At 38.2% G+C, this 24,435-nt stretch overlaps 4 protein-coding genes and 1 pseudogene across 4 annotated transcripts; 1 reads left to right on the plus strand and 4 right to left on the minus strand.

Moving 5' to 3' along the window:
* The first annotated feature begins 342 nt into the window (after positions 1 to 342).
* Positions 343 to 1,811, plus strand: LOC149003200 (UDP-glycosyltransferase 74F2-like; annotated as a pseudogene).
* A 554-nt stretch (positions 1,812 to 2,365) lies between these two features.
* On the minus strand, positions 2,366 to 3,872 carry LOC149003201 (mogroside I-E synthase-like). Its single transcript, XM_089138024.1, has 2 exons — positions 3,176 to 3,872; positions 2,366 to 3,088 (listed from the first exon to the last, which is right to left on the minus strand). Exons 1-2 carry the CDS (start codon positions 3,821 to 3,823, stop codon positions 2,366 to 2,368), a joined length of 1,371 nt encoding a protein of 456 aa, XP_088994150.1. The 5' UTR covers positions 3,824 to 3,872.
* Positions 3,873 to 5,832: 1,960 nt separating this feature from the next.
* Positions 5,833 to 7,504, minus strand: LOC149003202 (UDP-glycosyltransferase 74E1-like). Its single transcript, XM_089137851.1, has 2 exons — positions 6,805 to 7,504; positions 5,833 to 6,716 (listed from the first exon to the last, which is right to left on the minus strand). Exons 1-2 carry the CDS (start codon positions 7,450 to 7,452, stop codon positions 5,994 to 5,996), a joined length of 1,371 nt encoding a protein of 456 aa, XP_088993977.1. The 5' UTR covers positions 7,453 to 7,504; the 3' UTR covers positions 5,833 to 5,993.
* Positions 7,505 to 8,333: 829 nt separating this feature from the next.
* On the minus strand, positions 8,334 to 11,893 carry LOC149003203 (rho-N domain-containing protein 1, chloroplastic-like). The gene is made up of 2 exons (XM_089138304.1): positions 11,728 to 11,893; positions 8,334 to 9,728 (listed from the first exon to the last, which is right to left on the minus strand). The coding sequence occupies exons 1-2, from the start codon at positions 11,768 to 11,770 to the stop codon at positions 8,614 to 8,616; spliced, it is 1,158 nt and encodes a 385-aa protein (XP_088994430.1). The 5' UTR covers positions 11,771 to 11,893; the 3' UTR covers positions 8,334 to 8,613.
* Positions 11,894 to 14,365: 2,472 nt separating this feature from the next.
* Positions 14,366 to 22,573, minus strand: LOC149003204 (Peptidase S24/S26A/S26B/S26C family protein). Its single transcript, XM_089137519.1, has 5 exons — positions 22,353 to 22,573; positions 17,441 to 17,613; positions 16,139 to 16,322; positions 14,969 to 15,075; positions 14,366 to 14,849 (listed from the first exon to the last, which is right to left on the minus strand). The coding sequence occupies exons 1-5, from the start codon at positions 22,422 to 22,424 to the stop codon at positions 14,768 to 14,770; spliced, it is 618 nt and encodes a 205-aa protein (XP_088993645.1). The 5' UTR covers positions 22,425 to 22,573; the 3' UTR covers positions 14,366 to 14,767.
* Positions 22,574 to 24,435: the final 1,862 nt, after the last annotated feature.

Here is a 24,435-nt window from a genome sequence, read left to right on the forward strand (position 1 = left end):
GCTTGCTTCACTCATTGACTTGGTAAAAAGAGAGAACCCCGAATTTGAACGCACACCTTGCTTTGTCCCCAAGGAAAGCCCATTATTCATGGTTAGAAGGGGATTCCAATTTTGCCAACACATACTCCTTAACTTGGCACCCAAGTAGAGCCATTAGTTCTGTTTGGTCTCTCACTCTTTTCTGTGCAGCCTTCTATGAACGTTAAAACAATTAATTTATACTTCATGGTCAAAGAGAGTGTTCTTTCTTTACTTTTTTTTTTACCCCTTTCTATAAAACCCAAGTGAGCACATTTCTTGTAAGATAACTTGCAATTTCTTCAATTCTGTTCCAATGGAGAGAGTGAAAGACATGCAGAAAATGAAAGCAGAGTGTTTCAAGGAAAACCATGTTTTAGGTTTACCAAGTCCTTTTCAAGGTCACATAAACCCAATGCTGCAATTCTGTAAGCGGCTAGCCTCCAAGGGACTCAAAGTTACTCTAGCCATGACCCATTTCACCACCAAGTCTGCACAAAATGAAGTCAGCAACATTAGAGTTGAGTGTATCTCTGATGGCTTTGATGAAGGTGGCTTCCAAGAAGCTGAAAGTGCAGAAGCTTATATTGAGCGTTTTGAAGTAGTGGGTTCACAAACCTTAGCTGAACTAATCAAGAAACAGGAAAGCTCTGGCAACCCTTTCAGGTGTCTCATCTATGATTCTCATTTACCTTGGGCACTAGAAGTAGCCAAGCAGTTTGGCTTGTTCACAGCTTCTTTCTTCACTCAGTCATGTGGCAATGATGCCATCTTCTACAGTGTCAAGAAAGGGCTATTGAGTGTTCCTGTAGAAGGACCCAATGTCTCTCTACCTGGGTTGCCAATACTAGAAATCCATGATCTACCATCCTTCATCTCTAACTGGGGATCATATCCAATATACCTAGAATCCGCTTTGAGCCAGTTCAGAAATGTCGAGAGAGCAGATTGTCTTCTCCTCAACACATTCGACAAGTTGGAAGATGAGGTATGTACTTTGAGAACTGAAATCAGAATATCTCCTCTGTTATATTACTCTGTTAATTTCTCCATTATTAACCAGTTAGATTAACTTTCTTAGGTACTGAAATGGATGTCAGAGGTATATTCAATCAAGACAATTGGACCAACTGTGCCATCAATTTATCTTGACAAACGGATAGAAGATGATAAAGATTATGGTTTGAGTCTCTTTGAATCTTGCAGTGGAACTTGCATGGATTGGCTAAACAAGAGAGAAGCTGGATCTGTCGTCTATGTATCTTTTGGAAGTGTTGCTGAACTTGGAAAGGAGCAGATGGAGGAACTAGCTTGGGCTTTGAGGAGTAGCAACCACTATTTCTTGTGGGTAGTGAGGAAATCCGAGGAGAACAAGCTTCCTAAGAGTTTGGTTGATGAGGATAAGAACTCAGAGAAAGGGTTGGTGGTGTCATGGTGTTCCCAATTGGAAGTGTTAGATCACAAAGCTGTAGGATGCTTCATTACTCACTGTGGATGGAACTCAACAATAGAGGCTCTAAGCTTGGGAGTGCCGATGATCGCGATGCCACAGTGGGCAGATCAAGCCATGGGAGCGAAGTTTGTGGTGGATGTATGGGAAGTTGGTGCAAGGGTTAAGATGGATGAGAAGGGGATTGTTCGGAGACAAGAAATAGTGAAATGTGTAAAGGAAGTTATGGATGAGGGAGACAGAAGAGAACAAATTATGAGAAATGCTATTCGATGGAAGGGGTTGGCCAAAGAGGCTCTGGATGAAGGAGGAAGTTCAGATAAGAACATTGAAGAATTTGTAACTTCACTATATCTACTTGATTGATTGTGTTTTTTTTTTTTTTCTTTTTCTTTTTCTTTTTGGTTGCCAACCCCGGTTCCAAGGCTTTGCCCTGACTAATCCGGTGTTCGACCCGGGTCGCACACCTGACTATGGTGGGTGAGTCTTAAAACGGGGATTTTTTGCATCCACAAGGTTTCGATACCGGAACCTTGCTTAAGCGGGCCAAGCTACTTGCTGATTGTGTTTTTGTTTATCCAAAAAATAATAAATAAATAAGAAAATTATATATATTCTTTGAATTAGTAAATTATTTATGTTTACATCCTCTGAAATTTATTATATTACAAAGGGTCCTTATATGTATCATCATTAATAATTATATTAAAAAAAAAATCAACGCAGGATTGCTCCAACTATAAGACCCACGCCTCTTAGTGAAGATGTTGTAGGTTCAAATCATGCCTCCAAATTTCACCCAAAAATCTTCTATCAGTGTGAATCACTCATTCATTCATGAAAAAATAAAAATAAAAATCCCAAACCCAAACCACGACTCATTGAATGACAACACAATCAAGCACATACAAGTGAAGAGACAAATTCAAGAATATTCTTCTCTGAACTTCCTCCTTCATCTACAGCTTCTTTGGCCAACATCTTCCATTTAAAAGCATTTTTCTTAATCTCTTCTCCTTTATCTCCCTCCATAACTTCATTTATACATTTCTCTATCTCTTCCCTTTTAGCAATCCCCTTCTCATCCAATTTAACTCTTACCCCTGCTTCCCATACATCTGCCACAAACTTTGCATCAGTTAACTGATCTCCCATTTGCGGCATCGCAATCATTGGCACTCCTAAGCTCAAAGCCTCTAATGTTGAGTTCCATCCACAGTGACTGATGAAGCATCCTACTGCTTTATGATCCAGCACCTCCAATTGAGAACACCATGCTACCACCAATCCCTTTTCTGGCAAATCCTCAACAAAAGTCTTAGGGAGCTTGTTCTCCTCAGATTTCCTCACTACCCACAAGAAATACTGGTTGCTGCTCCTCAAGGCAAATGCTACTTCCTCCAGCTGCTCCTCTGCAACTTCAGCAACACTTCCAAAGGATACATAGACGACAGAATCAGCTTCTCTCTTGTTTAACCAGTCCATGTAGATCTCATTGCTTGACACGAAAAGACTCAGACCATAATCTTTATCATCTTCAAGCCTTTTGTCGAGATAAATTGATGGTACAGTTGGTCCAATTGTCTTGACTGGAAATAGATCTGACATCCATTTCAGTACCTGTTCAATTTTTGCCAACAAAATGGTTCAGTATATTGAGAGTAACTAGATGTTGTTCATGACAAATGGATAACTAGATCAACGTACCTCCACTTCCAATTTGTCGAATGTGTTGATGAGAAGAACATCTGCTTTCTCAATATTTTTGAACTGATTCAAAACGGCCTCCAACAGAAATGGAGATGACTCTGGGCTACAGATGAAAGATGGAAGATCATGGATTCCTAGTAAAGGCAATCCAGGAATGGAGACAGTCGGTCCTTCTACAGGAAGACTCAACAGACCTTTCTTTGCACTGTAGCAGATGGCATCAATGGCGCACGCCTGAGTGAAGAAGGCAGCTGTGACCAAGCCAAACTTCTTGCCTACTTCAAGAGCCCAAGGCACACCAGAATCATATATGAGACATCTGAAAGGGTAGCCAGAGCTTTCTTGTTTCTGGATTAGTTCGGCTAAGCTCTGCGAGCCCACTACTGCGAAACGCACGAAATACTTTTCTATGCTTCCAGCTTCCCTAAACCCACCTTCATCATAGCCATCAGAGATACCCTCAACTCTAACATAGCTGAGTTTGTTGGTCGTAAGCTTGAGGTTGAAGTTTGTCATGGCTAGGGTGACTTTGAGTCCCTTGGAGGCTAACCTCTTGCAGAATTGCAGCATTGGGTTTATGTGACCTTGACCAGGAATTGGGAAAACTAGAACATGGGTTTCATTCCTGATACCTTCTACACTCATTTCTGTTTCTTGGACTTGTGAAGCTCTTACAAGAGTCAAGAAAGTATGAAGAGATTTAGAGGTCAGTGATAGCATTCTTGGGCTTGCGTTCCTGGGATATATAGTTCTTCTGGAGAAGAATTTGATATATAATAAAAAAAACTGTTCTCATTGTAAACAGGATGATGCACGAGGTATTGAATTTATATGATCTGCCCCTTTGCATGCATTTTGCTGCTTTAAAACATGGGGGAAAAAATGCTTCTTTGTTACGTAGATTTGTTGCTGCTTGATGCGACCAAAAATTGATCCACCCTCGGATTCCTGCTAAGATGTGAGCCTACACAGCGGTCAGAAGCCACCTCCGAAAGTCAACAAGTGAACCACCACCGTACTCCAACAAGTTGCAAAGCTTAATTGAAATATGAGAATGGAGGGAAACGATTTAGTTACCTTCTCCTCACGTTGTACTTAGGTTTATATAGGATTTACCTCTTATTTATGATCGTCAGATCAACTCATCAGTCTTGCTTGTAGCCGTCCAATAGTAGGATTTTTTCTCCCTCAATTTGGGTTAGTTAAGGTTTCCATACAGGGCACGATTGTCAATCCCAAGCTTGACAGGATCCCGTTTCTTTTCATAACTGCCATGCTCCTTTGTATTTCAAGCACCTATATGTTAAGTTGATTTTCTTTACCTATTGATGTTGCTCACGAGATTAATCTAAAGCATTTAATAATTCTAATTGTAACTTTTGGCCTTAAGAATATTCCAAATACTAGAAGGTCTTAATTGGGTGTGAACCAAGCCCTTTTCTAGAAAACATTTCCAAAAAATTTTTAAGTGTTAAAAGATCTTAGTCGAGCATACCGAAGCCTTTCCTTAGGAAACTTTTTCAAGAAATTTTCTAAGTGTTAAAATGTCTGAGTCAGGCGTACGAAGCCTTTCCTTAGAAACTTTTTCAAGAAATTTTCTAAGTGTTAGAAGGTCTTAATCGGGCATATCGAAGCCTTTCCTTTGAAAACTTTTTCAAGAAATTTTCTAAGTGTTAGAAGGTCATAGCCAAGCGTACCAAAGTCTTTTGAGTTCTTTCTATCTTTTAATCACACATATGCCCCCCCCCCCATTCAAAAGAGTTTTGGTTCAAAAAGGAATGACTTCATTGACTACTAGGTTCGAGGTGCATTACAAAATCTCGAGTGTAAGTATATAAAAGAGAATCAACGGTAATATTTCCTCAGATTTCTTGCATTCCATGATCGGTCCAATTCTCGACCAGTTGCAGGATTTTACAGTTAGTAAGCGCCCGATCCTACCTACTTCACGATCATATATGGCCCTTCGCATGAAGGATCCAACTTTCTTTGGTGCCGAGGGTCTGAAGTTGCGGTATTCCTTAGTACTAGGTCCCACGAACAATATATTTTTTCTTTGAATTTGTAAATTATTATGTTTACATCTTTTGAAATTTATTATATTACGAAGGTCCCCTTATATGTGACATCATTAAGTTTTAAAGTTAAAAGAGAGAGTTACTCTAGCAGTAAGAAGAAGAAGAAGAAGAAGCCAACGTAGAGTTACTCTAGCAGTAAAACTTACGCCTCTTAGTGAAGAGGTTGTGAGTTTGAATCTCGTCGAGGAGCGTCCCTTGAGATGTAGTCAAGGTGCGCGCAAGCTGGCCTAGCTGAACCTCCAGTCATGTTGTTCTTCTCCCTGCCCTCTTCTTTCTTTTCTTTTTCTTTTTTACCTTGAAAGTCAAGAGGGGTCTAAGGGTAAATGAGAGCAATTAGGAAATTTTGAAAATAAAATAAGTATTGACCCATCACTTAACCCCATTATTCTAAGTGTAAGGGAGCATTTGATACTGAGTGAAACATAGAAGTAAACGAAATTAAGCACATTCCAAGAGATGAAAACATAATGGTTTGCAAACTCTGAGGGTATATATGTAAAATTCATCATTATATAAGATAAGATATTGCTATGTAAATATACAGTGAAATTTCACCCTGACTCTCAACGAAATTCAAATTCTTGACGTCATATTATGAGGCACTGGTCTTTTGCCAATTAAGCCAATCCCTTGAGGTTCTAATTCATTATTCTTCTCCAAACTATTTTATAGCTATCAGTGTAAATGATTGACTCATGAAAAAGAAAAAAACCACTACTCATTGAATGAGAACACAATCAAGCATGTACAAGTGAAGAGACAAATTCTTGAATATTCTTCTCTGAACTTCCTCCTTCATCTACAGCTTCTTTGGCCAACATCTTCCATTTAAAAGCATTTTTCTTAATCTCTTCTCCTTTATCTCCCTCCATAACTTCATTTATACATTTCTCTATCTCTTCCCTTCTAACAATCCCCTTCTCATCCAATTTAACTCTTACCCCTACTTCCCATACATCTGCCACAAACTTTGCATCTGTTAACTGATCTGACATTTGTGGGATCGCGATCATTGGCACTCCTAAGCTCAAAGCCTCTATTGTTGAGTTCCATCCACAGTGACTGATGAAGCATCCTACTGCTTTATGATCCAGCACCTCCAATTGAGAACACCATGCTACCACCAGTCCCTTCTCTGGCAAATCCTCAACAAAAGTCTTAGGGAGCTTGTTCTCCTCAGATTTCCTCACTACCCACAAGAAATACTGGTTGCTGCTCCTCAAGGCAAATGCTACTTCCTCCAGCTGCTCCTCTGCAACTTCAGCAACACTTCCAAAGGATACATAGACGACAGAATCAGCTTCTCTCTTGTTTAACCAGTCCATGTAGATCTCATTGCTTGACACGAAAAGACTCAGACCATAATCTTTATCATCTTCAAGCCTTTTGTCGAGATAAATTGATGGTACAGTTGGTCCAATTGTCTTGACTGGAAATAGATCTGACATCCATTTCAGTACCTGTTCAATTTTTGCCAACAAAATGGTTTCAGGATATTGAGAGTAAGTAAATGTTGTTCATGACAAATGGATAACTAGATCAACGTACCTCCACTTCCAATTTGTCGAATGTGTTGATGAGAAGAACATCTGCTTTCTCAACATTTTTGAACTGATTCAAAACGGTCTCTAACAGAAATGGATATGATTCTGAGCTACAGATGAAAGATGGAAGATCATGGATTCCTAGTATTGGCAATCCAGGAATGGAGACAGTAGGTCCTTCTACAGGAAGACTCAACAGACCTTTCTTTGCACTGTAGCAGATGGCATCAGTGGCGCACGCCTGAGTGAAGAAGGGAGCTGTGACCAAGCCAAACTTCTTGCCTACTTCAAGAGCCCAAGGCATACCAGAATCATAGATGAGACATCTGAAAGGGTAGCCAGAGCTTTCTTGTTTCTCGATTAGTTCGGCTAAGCTCTGCGAGCCCACTACTTCCAAACGCATGAAATATTCTTCTATGCTTCCAGCTTCCTTAAACCCACCTTCATCAAAGCCATCAGAGATACCCTCAACTCTAACATAGCTGAGTTTGTTGGCCGTAAGCTTGAGGCTGAAGTGTGTCATGGCTAGGGTGACTTTGAGTCCCTTGGAGGCTAACCTCTTGCAGAATTGCAGCATTGGGTTTATGTGACCTTGACTAGGAAATGGGAAAACCAGAACATGGGTTTCATTCCTGATACCTTCTTCACTCATTTCTGTTTCTTGGACTTGTGAAGTAGTTACAGGAACCAAGAAAGTATGAAGAGATTTAGAGGTCACTGATAGCGTTCTTGGGCTTGCGTTCTTGGGATATATAGTTCTTCTGGAGAAGAATTTGATATATAAAATAAAAATTTAAAATTAAAAAAAAAAAAAAAAAAAAAAAAAAAAAAAACCGTTCTGATTGTAAACAGGATGATGCACGAGTTATTGAAGCTACATGATGGGTATATGCTTGTTTTGGCCTCTTGCATGCATATTGCTGCTTTAAAACATGAAAAAAGTGCTTCTTTTCAATGTAGATTGTTGCTGCTTAATCCAGAAAATAAGAATTTGAGGTCATCACCTACATCATCGAATAGAAATCTTACAGGCATTAATTTGGCATATGAGCTTTCAAGTTCAAACCAAGCAATGCAACGTAGTTCAATTACATGTTACCGTTTCGTCATCGATACAGAATTCAGGCCAGAAGCTAAAGAAAAAATATGCACGAAGAGAACAGAGACAGTAATGGAGAGGTTTTCTGTGTGTGCATGTTCATATAGAGAGAAAGAGAGCAGAAGCAAAGCCTAAAAGGACATTAGGTACTAAGATTCACCACCACTTTCACCTAGTAAGACAAGAAAGATGACACGGATGCTATGAGAGGTAGACGAACCATCAGAAATCGCCAGGACTACTGCTCAACAAAACAGAGATATAACAGTACTGGTTCTCAAAATGAACAGCAAGTCTAAGAGAGGAGGATCGATGAGACGCTTGTTCAGTTTCAAGACACATTTAAGAACAGAAGAACACGGTCTTGTTCCCAGTTGTGCTTGTCCTTTCCTGAAAATGCCTGGTAATTCATACAACTGAAAAACTAAGGTTGTTTACACTGAAGAAACATAAAAGAAATTGGTAAAGAATTCAGGAAAAAAAAAAAAGGGGGGATAATACAGAAAACTAAAGATTAGCGACTGTTGTATCTGAAAATTCCTAATGATGATAATGTTTACTTAATTTGCATATTTGCTCCCCTTGGATGCAGAGTGTAAGAAAGTAAGGAAATAGAAACCTCAAACGAATACAAACAGGGGGTGAAATATCAAATCCTACGAGCTTCACCATACATAATCGTGACCTATTCATTTGTTTCCTCACGTTCCAGATTCAGGCCGAGACTTTAGCTAGAAGTTCAATGAGTTCACCCTTCTTCAGCTTAGAATACCCTTTAACACCACGAGATTTTGCAAGTGACCGCAACTCTGACAGCTTTAATGCACTCAAGTCTGTGTATTCATTCACTGGCACCTCTGAGATCTCATCTTCATCTGCCTCAACAGCATCAGAAGGCTCAGATTCAAATGTTTCATCCAGCATTTCCCCCTGGTCATCCGAAAATACTGCCTCCTGTAGAGGATGAGAATGCTGAGATTCAGTTACAGTCTCAGGTTCAGGGTCAGGGTCAGACTCAAAAGAGCTTTTCCTTCTCTTCTCTTCTGACTTTGGAGGCCACTCCAATCCAATATCATCTTTGGCTGAATAAACAGGTCGGTACTTGACTCTAGGAACAGGAGATCTACGTTGGAAGTTTGAATGCGGACGTGTTGAGTGCCGGACACTAGACTCTCCCCCGTTAAACCTACCAACCCTACTTGAATCAGAATGGCTTGTCTGATCTTCATCATACAGGCTATTTTGCTCTGGTTGCTCCAAATTAAAGTCCTTCCTGCCACCACTACTTTTCTTTCCCTGTTCAACTGTGTGCTTCCGTAAGAGCTTCAGAAGTGAATCAACTGTATCATTCTCCTTACCTTGTCCCCGTGAAGGTCCATTCTTCTGTTCTTCTTTGGCTGCTGCTCGTTCTCGAAGCTGAGCCTGGACCTTCCTGAACAATTCTACAATCTCCTTCTCTCTTGGGCCCGGGGAAGAGGTAGCCTGAAACCTTGGGCTGCTGGAGAGGGAGAGCAACGGGCCATTTTTGGAAGAAAACAGTTCAGATTCTTCTACACTTTCAACATTTTCTCTCTCTTGATTTTGCCTGTTACGGCCTCTGGAGAATCCATGTTTGTTCTGCCTCGAGAAGTCAGGGTTTCTTCGACTGCTAGAGCTTGCATTACAAGAAAGAGATGTTCCTCTGGAAGCAACGGCTGGGATTTTTATTTGTAGGACCTTAAACTTTGTAGAATATCCGTAATCGCCAAGACAGGAGTAAGATGATGCACTGGTAGCTCGGCCAGAAACTCCAGAGCAAGGAAGACAATTTGTCTCATGTGGTCCATATCCTGCATTAAAGTCAAGGTCTGTCTTCGTCAAAAAAAAAAAAAAACGTCATTGTGAACTTGGGAACATATACTACATCCTAGAATGTCCCTCCAATTTTAGATTGCAGTCTTTACTTTGCTATGCTATTTTTCTTTTTTTCCCCAGGGTGGGTGACAAATTTGCCAGACATGCAACTCCATCCTTGTTCACTGAACTCGACCTTTTTCCAGATAATATTCTAAACTGATATCCACTAGAAATCCAAGCAATAAATAAATTATACTTCTGTTCTGCAAACAGGTAATTTGGTGCCTGGACACATGGTTTAGTGATCCTTCACCCCCAAAGAATGGTCAATTTCATCCCTGAAAATAGAGGGGTAAGAGAACAAGATAGAACCATGCCTAATTTAAAAGATCAGATCAACCTTGCAAAAAACATTCTAAAAATCAAGGCGCCTCTGACAATCAAGATTCAATAAGGAATCCTGCTGACATTTTCTCATTTTACAGGACAAACAAACCCAAAAGAACTGAAAAAATAAAATTCAGCATTTAAACAAAATATATTTTTCAACGATCTTAACAATTATTCGAAGCAGATTTTCCAGCAGAATATTCCAACCTGAGTTTACTGGCCAATGGACCATCTACTCATATTAGTCCTATATAAAAGAATTTTCAATCCCTAGAAAACATTTCAGAGACACTGCTCTCTTCAATTTACAGCTTTCAAAAACTATCTATCCTAGGTTTTAATATCGCATGCTTGATTCCACAAGCTTTTTAGTCTCTCTTTCTCCTCAAACAAATAAATATTCTACAAATTTCCAGTACTACAAGCCAAAAAATGATGTACCTAGTGCATGAAGCTCCAGCCAATTTAAGGTCTGGGGATGATCATAACATACACTAGCTTACCCCTGCTTTCACAGAAAGGCTGTTTCCAGACTCAAACCCACAACAACTTGTTGACATGGAGCAACCTTACCATTGCACCAAAGCTCACCAGGTTCATCACATACACAGCATTACCCCTGCTGTCACAGAGAAGCTGTTTCCAGACTCAAATTCCTTGACCCCTTGGTTACAATGGAGCAACCTTACCATCTTACCAAGGCCCACCATCTAACTTTCATCATTAAGTGCACCTTCATTCAATTAGTACACCAGCCACTCGCAAGGAAATGCTAAAATTCTCATCAAAGTTGAACAAAATGGTTCTCAGGTCATTTTCCAATTTCAGATACTATAAATAAACATGTACTTCAAACAGAAATGATTGAAGAGTCAACAAAATTTCTCGAGCCGCTATTCTGGAATATAGACTGAACCATTGACCACCGAAAGTGCAAATAAGGATAATTAACATCCAAAGAAGATGTTTTCATTGCCATCCTAAGCTGGATGACCATGACTAAACATGGAAAGCATGAGGTTAACAATGTAACAACAAAACCTTATCTTCACAGATCATTTTTTGTTCTCAAGCAAAAAGCATAAAAGAAGAATTTAACGAATGAGCAATGAGATTCAAATGTCAAAACTAGAAATAAAACACAAACGGATAATCATAACAAAACCATCCTTTTTTAGGTGTGGAGAGCACTAATGAACCAGCTGCATAGTTCATATTCCACTGGCAACAGAACTTCACAACCCCTCACCCTTTACAAAAAAATTCCCACTGAAAAATGAGAAAATTGAGAACTTGTGAAGAACTAAGTAAACCAAACAAACCACCCATAGCCTATTTAGAGAAAATCAGAAAGAAACAACGACCAATGCCACTTCAACATAAAACTTAGCAAAGAGCTCCATGAATCCAAATTATAGGTTAAATAGAATGACTAAATGGAAATCAAACAACAAAATCTACCATAGTCAGTATTACCCAACTGAGAAACCCAGACAATAACCCGAAAAAATTGAAGGTTCGAATGTAAAACCCATGAATGGAAACTGAAATACACAACCCTAAGATGTCATTTAAGTAAGAAGCGAAAGGAAAAACTCGCACCTGGAATATTATTAGAAACGATATGAAGTCCTCCTCTAGACATCACTCAGACAACAGAGCCACTACGCATGGCGGTTCTGCAATTTATGGTGTTTTCGCTCCCAAAGATCACTTTACTTCATCATATTGACCGAAACGCCCCCGTGGATTTCCAAATTCTTCTTTGGAGTACCTATGCGGCACGGCGGGCACCGCCCCCAACGATTCGCCGGTTTAAAGATAAGTTCGATTTAAAATAAATAATAATAATAATAATAATAATAGTAAATAAAAAATTCAGCACGTCAATGGCATTTTAGTCATAATATATTGTATTAAATAACCTGAGGGATATTTTGGTCTCTTCAGGTTTAAAACTTGAATACAGTTAAATGATGTTAATCGGATTGGAAACCACACGTAATATATTACACTAAGAAGACCCAACATTAGTTGATGGTCCACTAAGAAGACTCACACCGTCACACGTAAAAGTCTTCTTTTTGGCTTTTAATTATTCATCTCTGCATAAAGGTAAAAATATATTGAAGGCAAAACCATAGTTATGTGTTGATATAAACTAAGTTAAATACTCAAAAATGACAAAAATAACCTTAAACATAAAGCCCACGTTCGATTCATTTTTTTCAACCGGGCTATGAGTAATCCCTCTTCTAATCATAATTACTCATAAAATTTAGAAGATTTACATCATTAATAAAAAATTTAAACTTACAATGTTGGGATAATGTTGGAAATAGATGAGTAAAAACTAAATCAGACCAATGGTATTACTAATTATAAGGAATCTCATAACTTAAGAGATGGCATTAATATCAAGGGGTAACTTAGGGGTGGTAAAAAAATTATTCCCTTAGTTGCATTTGTTTGCAAAAATGGGATTCAAAAAAAGGGGTGGGAAAAAAAAAACATGTAGGCCATATGTATAATAGGGTGAGGGAGAAGTAAAGTGTGGAAAAGTATTAATTTTTGGATCATACATTTTACTTTTTCATACTTTTCCACAAAATTTCACATATTTTGTAAGGTTTTGAAAAAACTTAAAATGAGAAAGCAACCAAATGGTATACTTTTAGGAAAAAGTAAAAGTTTACTTTTAGTAATTTCCACTTATCAACAAATAAGAGCCAAAACAAGGACGGGACAAAGCAAAACAAAAGGCAGTCAAAGCCGAGGCGCAACCCGGGAACCCCACCACCCCCCCCCCCCCCCCCGGATGATGAACACGGTAATATTCAATCTAGGATGGATATCTCCACTCTAACCATTCATTTCTAACAGTTATCCCGGCGCCTCCTCCGCCTCCCTTCGCCCCAACACCATTCACCCCACCTTCGACTCTAATCCTCTTGCAGAGATACGCCCCATTCAAGCTCCCCATCGACCACATTTAAACCAAAGATAAAGATGAAGATCAAATCATTTAACCTACAACAAAAAAATCCAAGAAGAATACTATTCTCATGAAATATCAGCCGAGCCTAACCTCCACGAGCCCGCAGTGCTATCCATCCGATGCCTCAACCTTGAAAATAGCAAGAAAAACCAAGTAACACTCACTATTTAAGAAACACATATTAGGTTAAAAGACAAACATAAACATGGATTTTCAAAAACAGAACACAAAAGAACACACCCTACATAATCAATCGCAGATCTACCAAAAAAAAAAAAATCAATTGCAGAAGAGGATTTTCACCGGATTCTAACCTCCAAGTCATGATTCCCCTAGATCCCGCAGCACCCATGACGACCATTTGAAGGGTGAGTGTTATCATTGCAACAGTAAGAGCTGAAAAGTAAAAACCCATACAGAAAATACATTCCAGAAAACCCACACAGAGACACAGGCGATGGATCAAGGACCGTTGAGGAGGAAGCATGGAAGCAAAGCCCATCCCTCTGAGACGTCACACATCTGTGACGACGATGATCACCAAGCCTCGTCATCTGGATGTTGGATTTCAATCAACGCAGCAAAGTAAGTGACGGTGGTGCCGGAGCCGAAGACGGAAATACAGAGGAGAGAGAAAATGTTAGAGAAATGAAATGGTTAGAGGGGAAGAATTCAACCATAGGATTAGAATATGAGACGTGTTCATCATCCGACGGTGCCCTGGAGGAAACTGGAGCGTGTCTGGAGGGGATAAAAATCCGGCAACTCCGTTGCCTTTTCTTTTAGTATGAGTGAAAGCTATCGAATCAAATCAACTCCATCTGCAATCTTGAATGATTGTTCTAACTTCTAATCTTCCAACAGGGTTTTGCTATCCAAGTAAATCAGAAAATTAATAACATCTCAGGTATCTCCTTCAAAATTTAAATTTGTCAAACCTAGATCTGCTGCCCAGATTAACACTTTCTTCAGCGCCAAAGCTTCAGCAACAATTGAAGATTGATTGGCACATCCTACGGGCAACTATTAGTAGTATAGCCATATGGGCAGATTTTTTTTCTTAGTATCTTATGAGCCCTTGATTTGGATTCGCACTTCTCCATGATGGATCCAATGCTATTAATCATGGTAGTTCTGTGAGGAACTAGAAATACACTTAAATACGATAAAAAAAAATGTCACAAGGGGCCAGAACACACCACTGAGTTTAGGGTTACATGGGACTGTAGTTGACTATCTTCCTTTGATTATTTGGTCTCCAAACACCATACATTCACAAGCATTGAATTAATGGAACTTTGATTCAATTGGGTTTATAACTTACACAGTTGCAAAAAGAACTGGAGAGCAAAACTCATCACAAGCTGGCTTCGAATTCCCAATCAACACAACCAGAAAGAAAAAGCTATCAGGGTGATCCAGAAAACAAAAGAGATCAGTTCCCAATTGCCACTTGAGGTGTCAGGAATGGCACTACTCAGTCCCCAATATCACCAAACAGAGAACAAAGCTCTCATTTTTATTAGTTCTCCTCTCCCCAGCAGCACGTTACATAGAACACATTCTGTTAAATTAATTGGCCACGGAAGAACACATAACATCAAGTGTGAGAGATCACAACCCTCTTTCAAAGCAATGCAAAGCCTATGGTCTGGCATTCTTAGCCAGCTCATCAACATCCAATTCGACTTCCAACACTGGTAAATCCTTTCGCATACCGAAATAACTGGCACAAGACATCAATGGGCAATGCAAATTTGAGTATAGACAACAAACGTACCAAAAGATTGAACAAATATGACATGAAATGGACCATACTATTAGTTCTCTGTTTTGGTTACTAACCTGTTTTGTATAGGGCCATGATCAACAGCTGTTCGCATCGCGTACATGACTCTACCAACAATGTTTGTCATGGGAACAGGACCAAATGTCCTACTGTCCTTGGCTTCCTGTCCAAAGAATAAGTAGAAAATCAATGAGGACCTGACCAAAGATCAAATTAATTCACCATACATACACACTTAGAAAGTAGTCAACCCTAACTATGGATATGGAAAACCAAAGATAGGAACATATACACTTAAAAAGTAGTTGACCCTAACGATGGATACAGACAATTAAAGATCGCAACCAAGCATACTCTGCAGCCAAGAGTCGATGTATTCAGAGTGGCTTCTTGCCTCAGATATTTATAACAGTGAACCAACTTCCAAGGTTCTAGACAGCCATGGTGTGCAACATAAGGTTAATCTCATTGTTCATGGAAACCCCAGTCAAAGTTTTGAGTTTAATAGCTAGTAAATCAGGAACCCTGGCCCATAAAGTATTTGGAGGGGCTTATAACTCAAATGACACTGCTCCAATCTGCTGCTTATTACCTTTTTTTTTCTTTTAAGGTATGGTATAACATATATTTCTTGTTTTGCATTGTTGGTGTAGGATCAGTTCCAGAGATAGTTATTACCAAGAAAAGAATCCTGTGAAGTTCTGTCAAATTTTCCATGGGATAAATACAAAGGAATAATAATTCTTAAAAAATTTAAAAAAGGTAAAAAAACTAACCAAATAAAAAATAAAACTGAAGGTTTAAGCACACCATGGACTTAAGGAAACGGCAATCCTTATTGATATACCAGTAGAACCTTATAAGAGCACAACATTGAAGACATCCAAGAAAAACTTAATGAGATTGGACAGTGGTGACCCATCTAACCAGGAGACAGAGGGAGACCAAATTTTTAGAACATTCAATTCAATTGGTTTCTGGTCCCATCCAGATCTCCTTGGCTATCCATAAATTTGTTGGTCCAATCTTCTCACTATCTTGTTGCATACGTTGATATATTCATGTCTTGGTGCTTAAAGGATGTCCAAATACAAGTCTCCATATTGCCCCTCTTGATATAATTGTTTATAGACAATGGAAACTTTCTTATTTTTCACTTTTTTAAGATCCAAATAATGCACAGCATTTGTTGGAGCTGAGATGCTCAAATAAGAAATGGACCATACCTTGGGCTTCAAAGATTGATTGTCAGAAACAACCCAGCATTCATCCTCTTCAAGAACAAAAGGCTCTTCTTTCTCATCAGTAGACGCCATCTCATATCCTTCTACAGCAGCCAACCTTCTCACCAGATAATTATCTGGTTTTGCAGGATCCTTCACGACAACTACATCTCCAACAAAAACACGCCTAGTATAAAAATCAAATTTGCAGTCAGAAAGCTGTGCATGATTTATTCGCATAAAAGAAATAGAATAAGCATGAAAGTGTCTCAAAAGTCAAAAGACCACCAAGGTTTTATAATGCTACAGTATGCCCCAGTCTAATGGACATTTGATACATCCTATATTCAGTAAGACAATATGTCATCCCACTTAGTCACCTGTGGAAACATATTCAGATTAACATCAGTTACAAATTGGTCAGGCAGTCATTATCTTACAACTCAAATAAGTATCATAGATAGAGGCCAACCTAATTTGGTGCAAATTAGTCAAACTCGGTCACACAAAACTTTTTTTGAGTGGTTTATTTTTAAGTTTGTTTCGATTCTTTACTTTGAGTCTTAGAAATCCTCTTTTTCTGTTTTGAGTTAATTTGAGCAAGAATTAGAGACTCCTGGGCCTCTTCTTCCCTAAAACTGAAAACTAATCGACCCACTACAATAGTTAATGTAGTTCGATTCCTCTCGCTTCAATCCTAGCAAATCATTGAAAAGAATTTCTATGAAAATAATTACAGTCCTACAGGACTGTCACTAGTAAGAAAGGAAAACACTTACAATGGCAGAAGTTCAACTTCCATGCACCTAAACCTTATTGATTTGAGAAAGTTCACATCCCAAAACAAAAGAAAAAATTGGGTCAAGTCACTCCAGTTTGCCATTAAACTTGAGCAACTATACAGGGCAAGCAATATGGGGGGAAATCTCCAAACTTGCCCTAAACAATCATCAATTCAGTTCAAGCACAATCTCCACGGTAGATACTTTCCTTCATTAATATTAGTTCTATGTCATGTCACATTAAGGCAAGAAAATTAACATGTAGAATCAAACTTTAAGTATCAGGAAAAACCCATGATTTCAAGAGAAGATGTACAAGGACAAGACTTATCCCTGCAGGAGAGCTACAGCACCAAAAAAGAGTACTTAAACACAACTTTGCTTTATGATCAATGGTTTGCATTTAGTTGTGACATGAGCATCCATTTGATATTATCAAAACACCAAACCTGAACTAGGAATTATCAGAAAATAATGAACAGTGTAAAACTGTTAAAGAAATGGATTCGAAAAGTAGAATTACGTTGGATCTGTCCTCGGCAGTTTACGAACAAGAAGAGTTCCCCCTTGGTTCCCTATCGTTGGGGCCATCTCTTCTCCCTTACTCCAATGCATGTATGTCAACTTTCCCTGAAATAAATTTTTCCAGACGACATCACCTATTTCTTTATCTGTTATTTGACCAACCCTATAGCTCTGCATGACAATTGAGAATCAGTAAGAGCACTTCACAAGGGAATATATCAAAACATCTAAAACACACCATCTTTAATTATAATCAAACAGAATGCAAAAGCAACAAATTATTTTATTTACAAATAACTGCAGAAGGATCAACTTCTTACAAGTAGCAACAAACGTATAACCACAATGCCTAAGGTGAAGCAGGATGCTGAATTAAAATTTGATCCATCAATTAGAATGGAGCACTAATCATATTCAATTTGGTCCTTTTTGGGATAAATCAACACATTTATTCAATATGGACTATCACATTTGATCTTCCAGCCATTAGATTGACCTCATCTAGTCAAATTGATAAGTTAGTAAACTTTTCACTTGAAAACTGTTTCACATGTTCTGGCCTTCATGCACTGGCAGGCTCATGCTGTGATGGACATGACATGAATCAAGTTGGCAAAAGAAAAATACTGCAAAATGACTTGGATCATAACCAAGGTAGGTAATATTAAGGATGATCTTTCACATTGAATTAAAGTGGGATGGATGAAATCGAGAGTTGCAAGCGGTGCTATGACCGCCATATTCCTTTAAAACTTGAAGAAAAGCTCTATAGAACTGCTGCGCAATTGACTATCATGTATGGGGTAGAATGTTGGGCAATTTAAGAAATGTCAAATTGAGAAGCCATACATAGCAGAGATGATGATGTTAAGATGGGTATGTGGAAAACTACGAAGACAATAGATCTGACTTGGGAGTTACTGCGATCAATGACATGCTCCAACAGGTTCATTTGTGGTGGTATAATCATGTACAATTGAGGTCTAAGGACTCCCACAGAAGGAGTGGTATGATCTCCATTGAAGGAGTCAAAAGAGTAAGGGATACGCCAACTCACCACAAAAGAATGTGTGAGGAAGGACATAAATAGTCTGGGTCCTGTACGAAGTATGACCTTGGACAGAGCCTACTGGAGCACAAGGATCCATGTGAGAGGCCTCATTTAGCTGATAAGATTACCCAGGCTCACTGGCTGCACCATGTTTGTCTAACATAGATATTACATCTCTTTCTATCTTTTCATTTGCCATTTTCACTCTTTTACATTTCCCACATCATCCCCATCCCTTTCTTCCCGTCTTTCCATTCCCTTCATGATTAGACTTCAATTTTCTCTCCATTGTTTTAATTCAATCCACACTAACTGAACTCATTATATTGGATAAGGCAGAGTTTTTTGTAGGATTAGTTAATTGATTCCTGCTATCTTTGATACCCTTAATATGAATTCATGAACTTTTCTCAGTTTCCCATCAATTATAAGATTTGTGGAGTTCTATCTCTAACAGGATTTTTCATACTCCAAAAATCTGATCATTGGAACATACCTGATTTCTAATCTATGTTTTTCCATCTGGTTAGAGTTCGTTACCAAAATTTGGCTGCATCTGATCTTTTGAATCTTTGACATTACGATTCTCCCAAAATATGGTTTCTAAACCTGTCACTACAAATCTTGTTTCTGTGTATTTCCGAACCTTTTTACTTTAGGCTTCTACTGCTTTCAGAAAACCTTAGAACATGTTATGCTGAAGGTGAACCAGCAAACCATTTTTTCATTCACTAATCACTAAAACTCTGTGGGCTAGACAATTGTATCGATCTCAAGATAAAAGGAAGCCTGTAACCTCAGGATGATGTAAAACTGTGAGCAGTCCAGATCTTGGACTCAAACCTCCAATTTACAATTATGAAGAACACAAAAATTCTTTCCCCTCTCATTCCATATTTCTAAAACCTCAAAAGTTTTAACCACCTAAATTCTAGTTCGGTCAACCAACTCAAAACTATTTTTTAGCCTTCTGTGTTTTCCCAGATTTGTTACGAACAGGACGATGAAAATCTGAACAGTGGCGAAGGGAGTCATCTCCCTAGAATTGCAGATCTTCCCTCCATTGGACCTACCTTGCATTCAATAATTACCAACAACAAGGTTGCTGGAAGAAAATCCAATCAATCCCTACTACGGGAAAAAACTCCCCCAATTTAATGTAATAAACAACTTCCACGAGCTAAAAACAAAGCCAGCATAAAATCATCCACCTCCTCCAGCATTTCTTAATAAGGTCCCCAAATGTTAAAATCTCTTCCAAGCATGTAGTCCACACGAAAACCGCACTCCTTGTAGGACCAGAAGGTTCCAAATTATTTCATGCATGGAAGTGCCTCCCCTATGTAGCATCTTAGAAAAGGACTCCAAAGCTGCACACATCGGACCCTCCCCAAACCACGCTAAACACGATAACATTGTGCAGGGGGTACAGCCTTTCTGTCAAAAAGAGGATGCTATCTATCTCTGTCTGGACCTGATTGGTGAGGACAACTTGAATACAAGAGAACTCTTGTTACCATTTTTGGATGGTTGTGAAGCCAATTCAGTAAGTTCAATAAACTGACCTCATTTGAAGGAAAATAGACAATCTCAGACTTTAGTTAGGTCCTTCAATTAATCTCACCCCTCAAGACTAACTGATCCCACTGAGAGTGCTGATCAAATTGTACTCCTTAAGAATATTCCAGCATCCTGGATCTACTAACTTCAGCAGATGATAAGCGAAGGAGAAACATGCTTCAGAAACTGATGCCTACTGCCATGAACATATAGTTCTTGAATTTGTTTACATCCTTAAATAAATAGTTTGTAGAATGTATATCAACTCAGATGCTGCCACCTGCTTCATGACATACATTACATGCATTGAACTTTCAGCTTTTACTGCTTTCATGTTTTGTCTGCAAAGTTCATAAGCTGAACTGAGATGGTCAGGAGTATCAACTTACACCTGTTGTGATATAAAACATCACCCAATATTTTTTTACATCTGCCCACCAAACCCAACCCATTTCAAGGCTTAAATTGTGCCTAAACATTCCTTGTGAGAGTTGCTACCCATCCCAACAGTTAAGACTAAAACTCTACATGTAAGGGATAGAAATGGTTACTAACTTACTACCATTATCATACTTTACTTTTTGTAGCCAACATTGATTTCTCACCCTTGGATTCATATTCATCCTCCAAAGGAAGAATTATTAACCTTATGTGGATACATCCATACCCTTGAATCTAAAGCCAAAACCCTAGATCCAATGTTGGGGTGGGTTGCTACCAACCCAGACCCCATTCTTCCCCTTGATCCACCTTCCAATGGGATTTAGTTTACTCCAAAAATCCTAAAAACCAAAGAACCCTAAACCCAATGGTGAAGGACCAGTAGTTTGTTACTACAGTTGCCTTTTTTTGTTTTAGTCAATAATTTTTGCAGCTACCAATCTTACCTTTTTAGTATATCCCAAATTCCAATGGAGTTGCCTTCCATGGGTTAAAAAAACATAGGCCTTCACTCTAAAACCTTACAACTAATCTCTAGTTGATTACTAGCATTAAGATACCACATTTCAAATCTATAAATAAGAGAGTTCCTACCCACCCCAACCCTCCAATTCGATGAATAATTTTAGACATACTAGAGAGGCACCAATCAGTCTCCAAGTAAAGCTAAATGTTACAACATTTGAATAGAGAGAAGTGATTAGCGAGAAGACCCTATACGCTTGATTACCATCCTTTTCCCAGTTCTAGTTTTGATGCTCACCGCCTGAGTTTTAGGCTTCCTCCAAAGCCCTGAAAAGTTCATCAAAGGTATAAACCTCCTACGCATCCCCTTGTATTTCAGTAGCTTTACATGTCTAGTATATGTTTGATTCTTGGAGGGTTTCCTCCTAATTATTGTAGGCACTGCCGGCTTCTCACCATTGATTTGGAACTTATGCTAGTATTTTCCCTTTTTTCAGAACCCTTAAGAGGTATCTACTGAGCTAAATTACTTTCGTCCTTCGAAAACAAAGAGAGTAAAGATGTAGAAAAAACAAAACTTCAGTGTTTGCATTCTTTATATTCCATGGGGTTGGGACAGAAGCAACCCACTGCATATATTTAAAAAGAATATATATATATATATCAAGCCAACACACTTATTCTAAAGAACAAAAAGCCTAGAAATGTTAAGCAGAAAAAACTCTAAAATAAATTCTAACAGTTACCAGAAAACCCACCTGATGTTCATACAGCAAGAGAAAGGCATTTCTCAGTGAAACGAAAAACCAAAAGTAAGGTACAAAGTCAGTTCAGGCACTCTAAGTTCTGAAAAAACTTTAGAATTTAAAGATGACAACCAAATGACATAACTCTTATATCTTTTAGATTTTTTTGAAAGAGAGGGAGGGGAGGCTTATTTAAAGAGCTAATGAAACTCCAAAAGGCCAAAAGATCCAGCATTGGAAGAGAAAAATCGATCCAATAATCTTATAGACCATGGCAAAATGTAACTCTAACTACCCTAGATACATAAACGCCGTCTGCAACAGAGACGAAAAATCATCAATAACCCAAACCACTAAAAATCACTGCGCTATTCCCGTTTGTGTCACACATCAATAGTTTGGTGATTACATCCCAAGAACAAATCAGTAGTTCATTCAAACTACGATAAACTAAAAACCCAACAACAACAGGATCACACATGACAAAATGGGGAATTAGGGTTGCTGGGGGTGGATTGGGAAATTGTTGACTAGCATATCCATCGAAGCAACAAAAAGTTGGAATTAAAGAGCTTGAATTGAATCATAAAACAAATAGAAGAACATAGAGACAATAATCCACCGAAACAAAGAAGAGAGATAAGGACCTTCAAACCGAGAGTTACGGAATACTCAAACTTGTATGCTATGTAACGAAACCATGTTGACAGAGAAACCATCGCGAGCTCTATCTGTAACAATGAAGCATTCCCTCCGAAATCCCAACTAGCCCAGCTTCATTGCAGACATCGTTTATTAAATAATCTCTCTAGCTCCAAACGCAAATGGAATCTTAAACCCCTATTTCGTAACGGGTTAATTTTCGGATAATCAAACGGAGTTTTACACGCGGGTTTAAATAGAGGTCCACTGTTTTGGTTGATCTCACGTGGCTAACGGAGATCCATGAGCAGCAAGTTTCATGTATGCCATTTGACTTCTTGCTTGGTTCTGACCGTTGGATTTGTATATCTCCTAATCGCAAACTAGGAGCTCAATGTATAGTAAACTCACAAATCACATCGAGATACATACGGTTCAACTCGGTCCACATCAGTTATTTACACGTATCAATCCCCCAACAAACCAAGCCATTAAATTAAATTAATTTTCTATTTTGTTATAGTTTGAACTTTTATCAATAAATTAGTTTTTTTTTTTTTTTCCAAACACATAAAAACTTCATTCAAAAATAGATTTTTATATTTCTTGCTTCTAGAAAGAGAAAAACCGACCAAAAACCACTTTGTTGCACATAATTTAGTAACATAAATTAAAATTTATAAAAACTTTTGCTTCAAGAAATACTTTCAATGCAACAATTTTCAAAAAACATTTTTGACATTACAACAACTACTTTAAAAGTTGTTGTGTCTATTTCTCAAAACAAAAATTGAGTGTGCGATCAAATTCAAATGAAACTACTTTAAAAGGAGTATTTAAGGAAATTATCACTCAAAAAATGACAAGGGAAAACATCATCTACTGTGCACGCACATACATATCAAATAGTAGACTAAAAAAGCAAAAAAATTACAATCCTATTTTAGAATTTTTTAATTTGAAATCATGTTTTAAATTTTAGCCTATTGTTTGGCATCTATGTGCACTGCTCTGCCCAGCAAATGGTTTTTTTCTCTCACATGGCAATGGCAAATTTCGTAATTTTTTTTACAATTTCCAAAATTGTTTCAATAAACAGCTTTTGTCAAGCGCATGTGGTATTGTTTATACTTCAATAAGCAAATTCTATCAAACACTTGAAAAAATGTTTATGCTTCAAGAACTATTTATGGTGTTTCTCGAGTCAGAAACACTTGGTGAGTTACCAAACTAATCCACACCTAAACCAGAGGTCTTTAATCACGTTTCACTTTTATCTTTCATAAGCATACATAGGGGTGTAAATGGATAACCGAAATTCGCTTCCGAATTTGCATCCGAATCCGTCCGATTATTAATAAGATGCGGATATGGTATACCCCTTTCTTACCGATTATTATCCGTCCGATAAAATTATCCGATTAAGTTACTTATTTAAATTTATTATTCTTATTTTTATAAATTTTACCTATGAGATGTGACTATTTTTCTAGATTTTATACTAAAATAGTTACCAAAGTTGCTAAATTGTTAAATTTCAAACCTAGCCCTCAACAAAAAAAAAAAGTAATGATGTAATTAGGTAGTCAAAAACTTGTATTGAATCTATATTCGTGTCCATTTAGAATAATCTACTTAAGAAAATAATTATCCGAATCCGACATAATCAGTCCGATAACCGATAGGATATTACCTGAATCTGTCCGAATATAATAGGATGCGGATATGGATATACCACTATCCGATCCGAATCCAGTCCGTTTACACCCCTAAGCACACAACTCCAATGCCGTCAGAATGGTTGATGATACAATTGTAAATATCACTTTACCCTAGCCTTATATATTAACGGGTTGAAAAAACCTTCATCTCTCCCTTTTAATTAAACTTATTCTCCAACTCTTTATGATTTTCCTCTCACCCCTGACTCTCGTTTTGGGGGTTAAGAACTCGATTATTGAAGCTTGAAGCAGGGCGACCACCCACGGCAACTACTAAAACTAAACACCAGTAGCTCCTCCTGCAAAATATCACCAAAAGTCATCATCTTGCTGGTATTTGAACTTGCAACTCGATCAACAGTAGCTA

The sequence above is a fragment of the Hakea prostrata genome, chromosome 10 (assembly GCF_041222555.1).
Source record: "Hakea prostrata isolate BN-2017 chromosome 10, UWA_Hpros_2, whole genome shotgun sequence".
Lineage (NCBI taxonomy): Eukaryota > Viridiplantae > Streptophyta > Magnoliopsida > Proteales > Proteaceae > Hakea > Hakea prostrata.

What these genes read in the sequence shown, in the direction of transcription:
- LOC149003201 (XM_089138024.1), bottom strand. Translation starts at nt 3,823, where the DNA reads ATGAGTGTAGAAGGTATCAGGAATGAAACCCATGTTCTAGTTTTCCCA. An exon ending in TCGACAAATTGGAAGTGGAG is followed by an intron (nt 3,089 to 3,175) that starts GTACGTTGATCT and finishes AAAATTGAACAG; the next exon opens with GTACTGAAATGGATGTCAGA.
- LOC149003202 (XM_089137851.1), bottom strand. Translation starts at nt 7,452, where the DNA reads ATGAGTGAAGAAGGTATCAGGAATGAAACCCATGTTCTGGTTTTCCCA. An exon ending in TCGACAAATTGGAAGTGGAG is followed by an intron (nt 6,717 to 6,804) that starts GTACGTTGATCT and finishes AAAATTGAACAG; the next exon opens with GTACTGAAATGGATGTCAGA.
- LOC149003203 (XM_089138304.1), bottom strand. Translation starts at nt 11,770, where the DNA reads ATGTCTAGAGGAGGACTTCATATCGTTTCTAATAATATTCCAG. An exon ending in CGTTTCTAATAATATTCCAG is followed by an intron (nt 9,729 to 11,727) that starts GTGCGAGTTTTT and finishes ACTTTAATGCAG; the next exon opens with GATATGGACCACATGAGACA.
- LOC149003204 (XM_089137519.1), bottom strand. Translation starts at nt 22,424, where the DNA reads ATGGTTTCTCTGTCAACATGGTTTCGTTACATAGCATACAAGTTTGAG. An exon ending in ATCAATCTTTGAAGCCCAAG is followed by an intron (nt 15,076 to 16,138) that starts GTATGGTCCATT and finishes TTCTTTGGACAG; the next exon opens with GAAGCCAAGGACAGTAGGAC. An exon ending in CATGGCCCTATACAAAACAG is followed by an intron (nt 14,850 to 14,968) that starts GTTAGTAACCAA and finishes GTCTTGTGCCAG; the next exon opens with TTATTTCGGTATGCGAAAGG.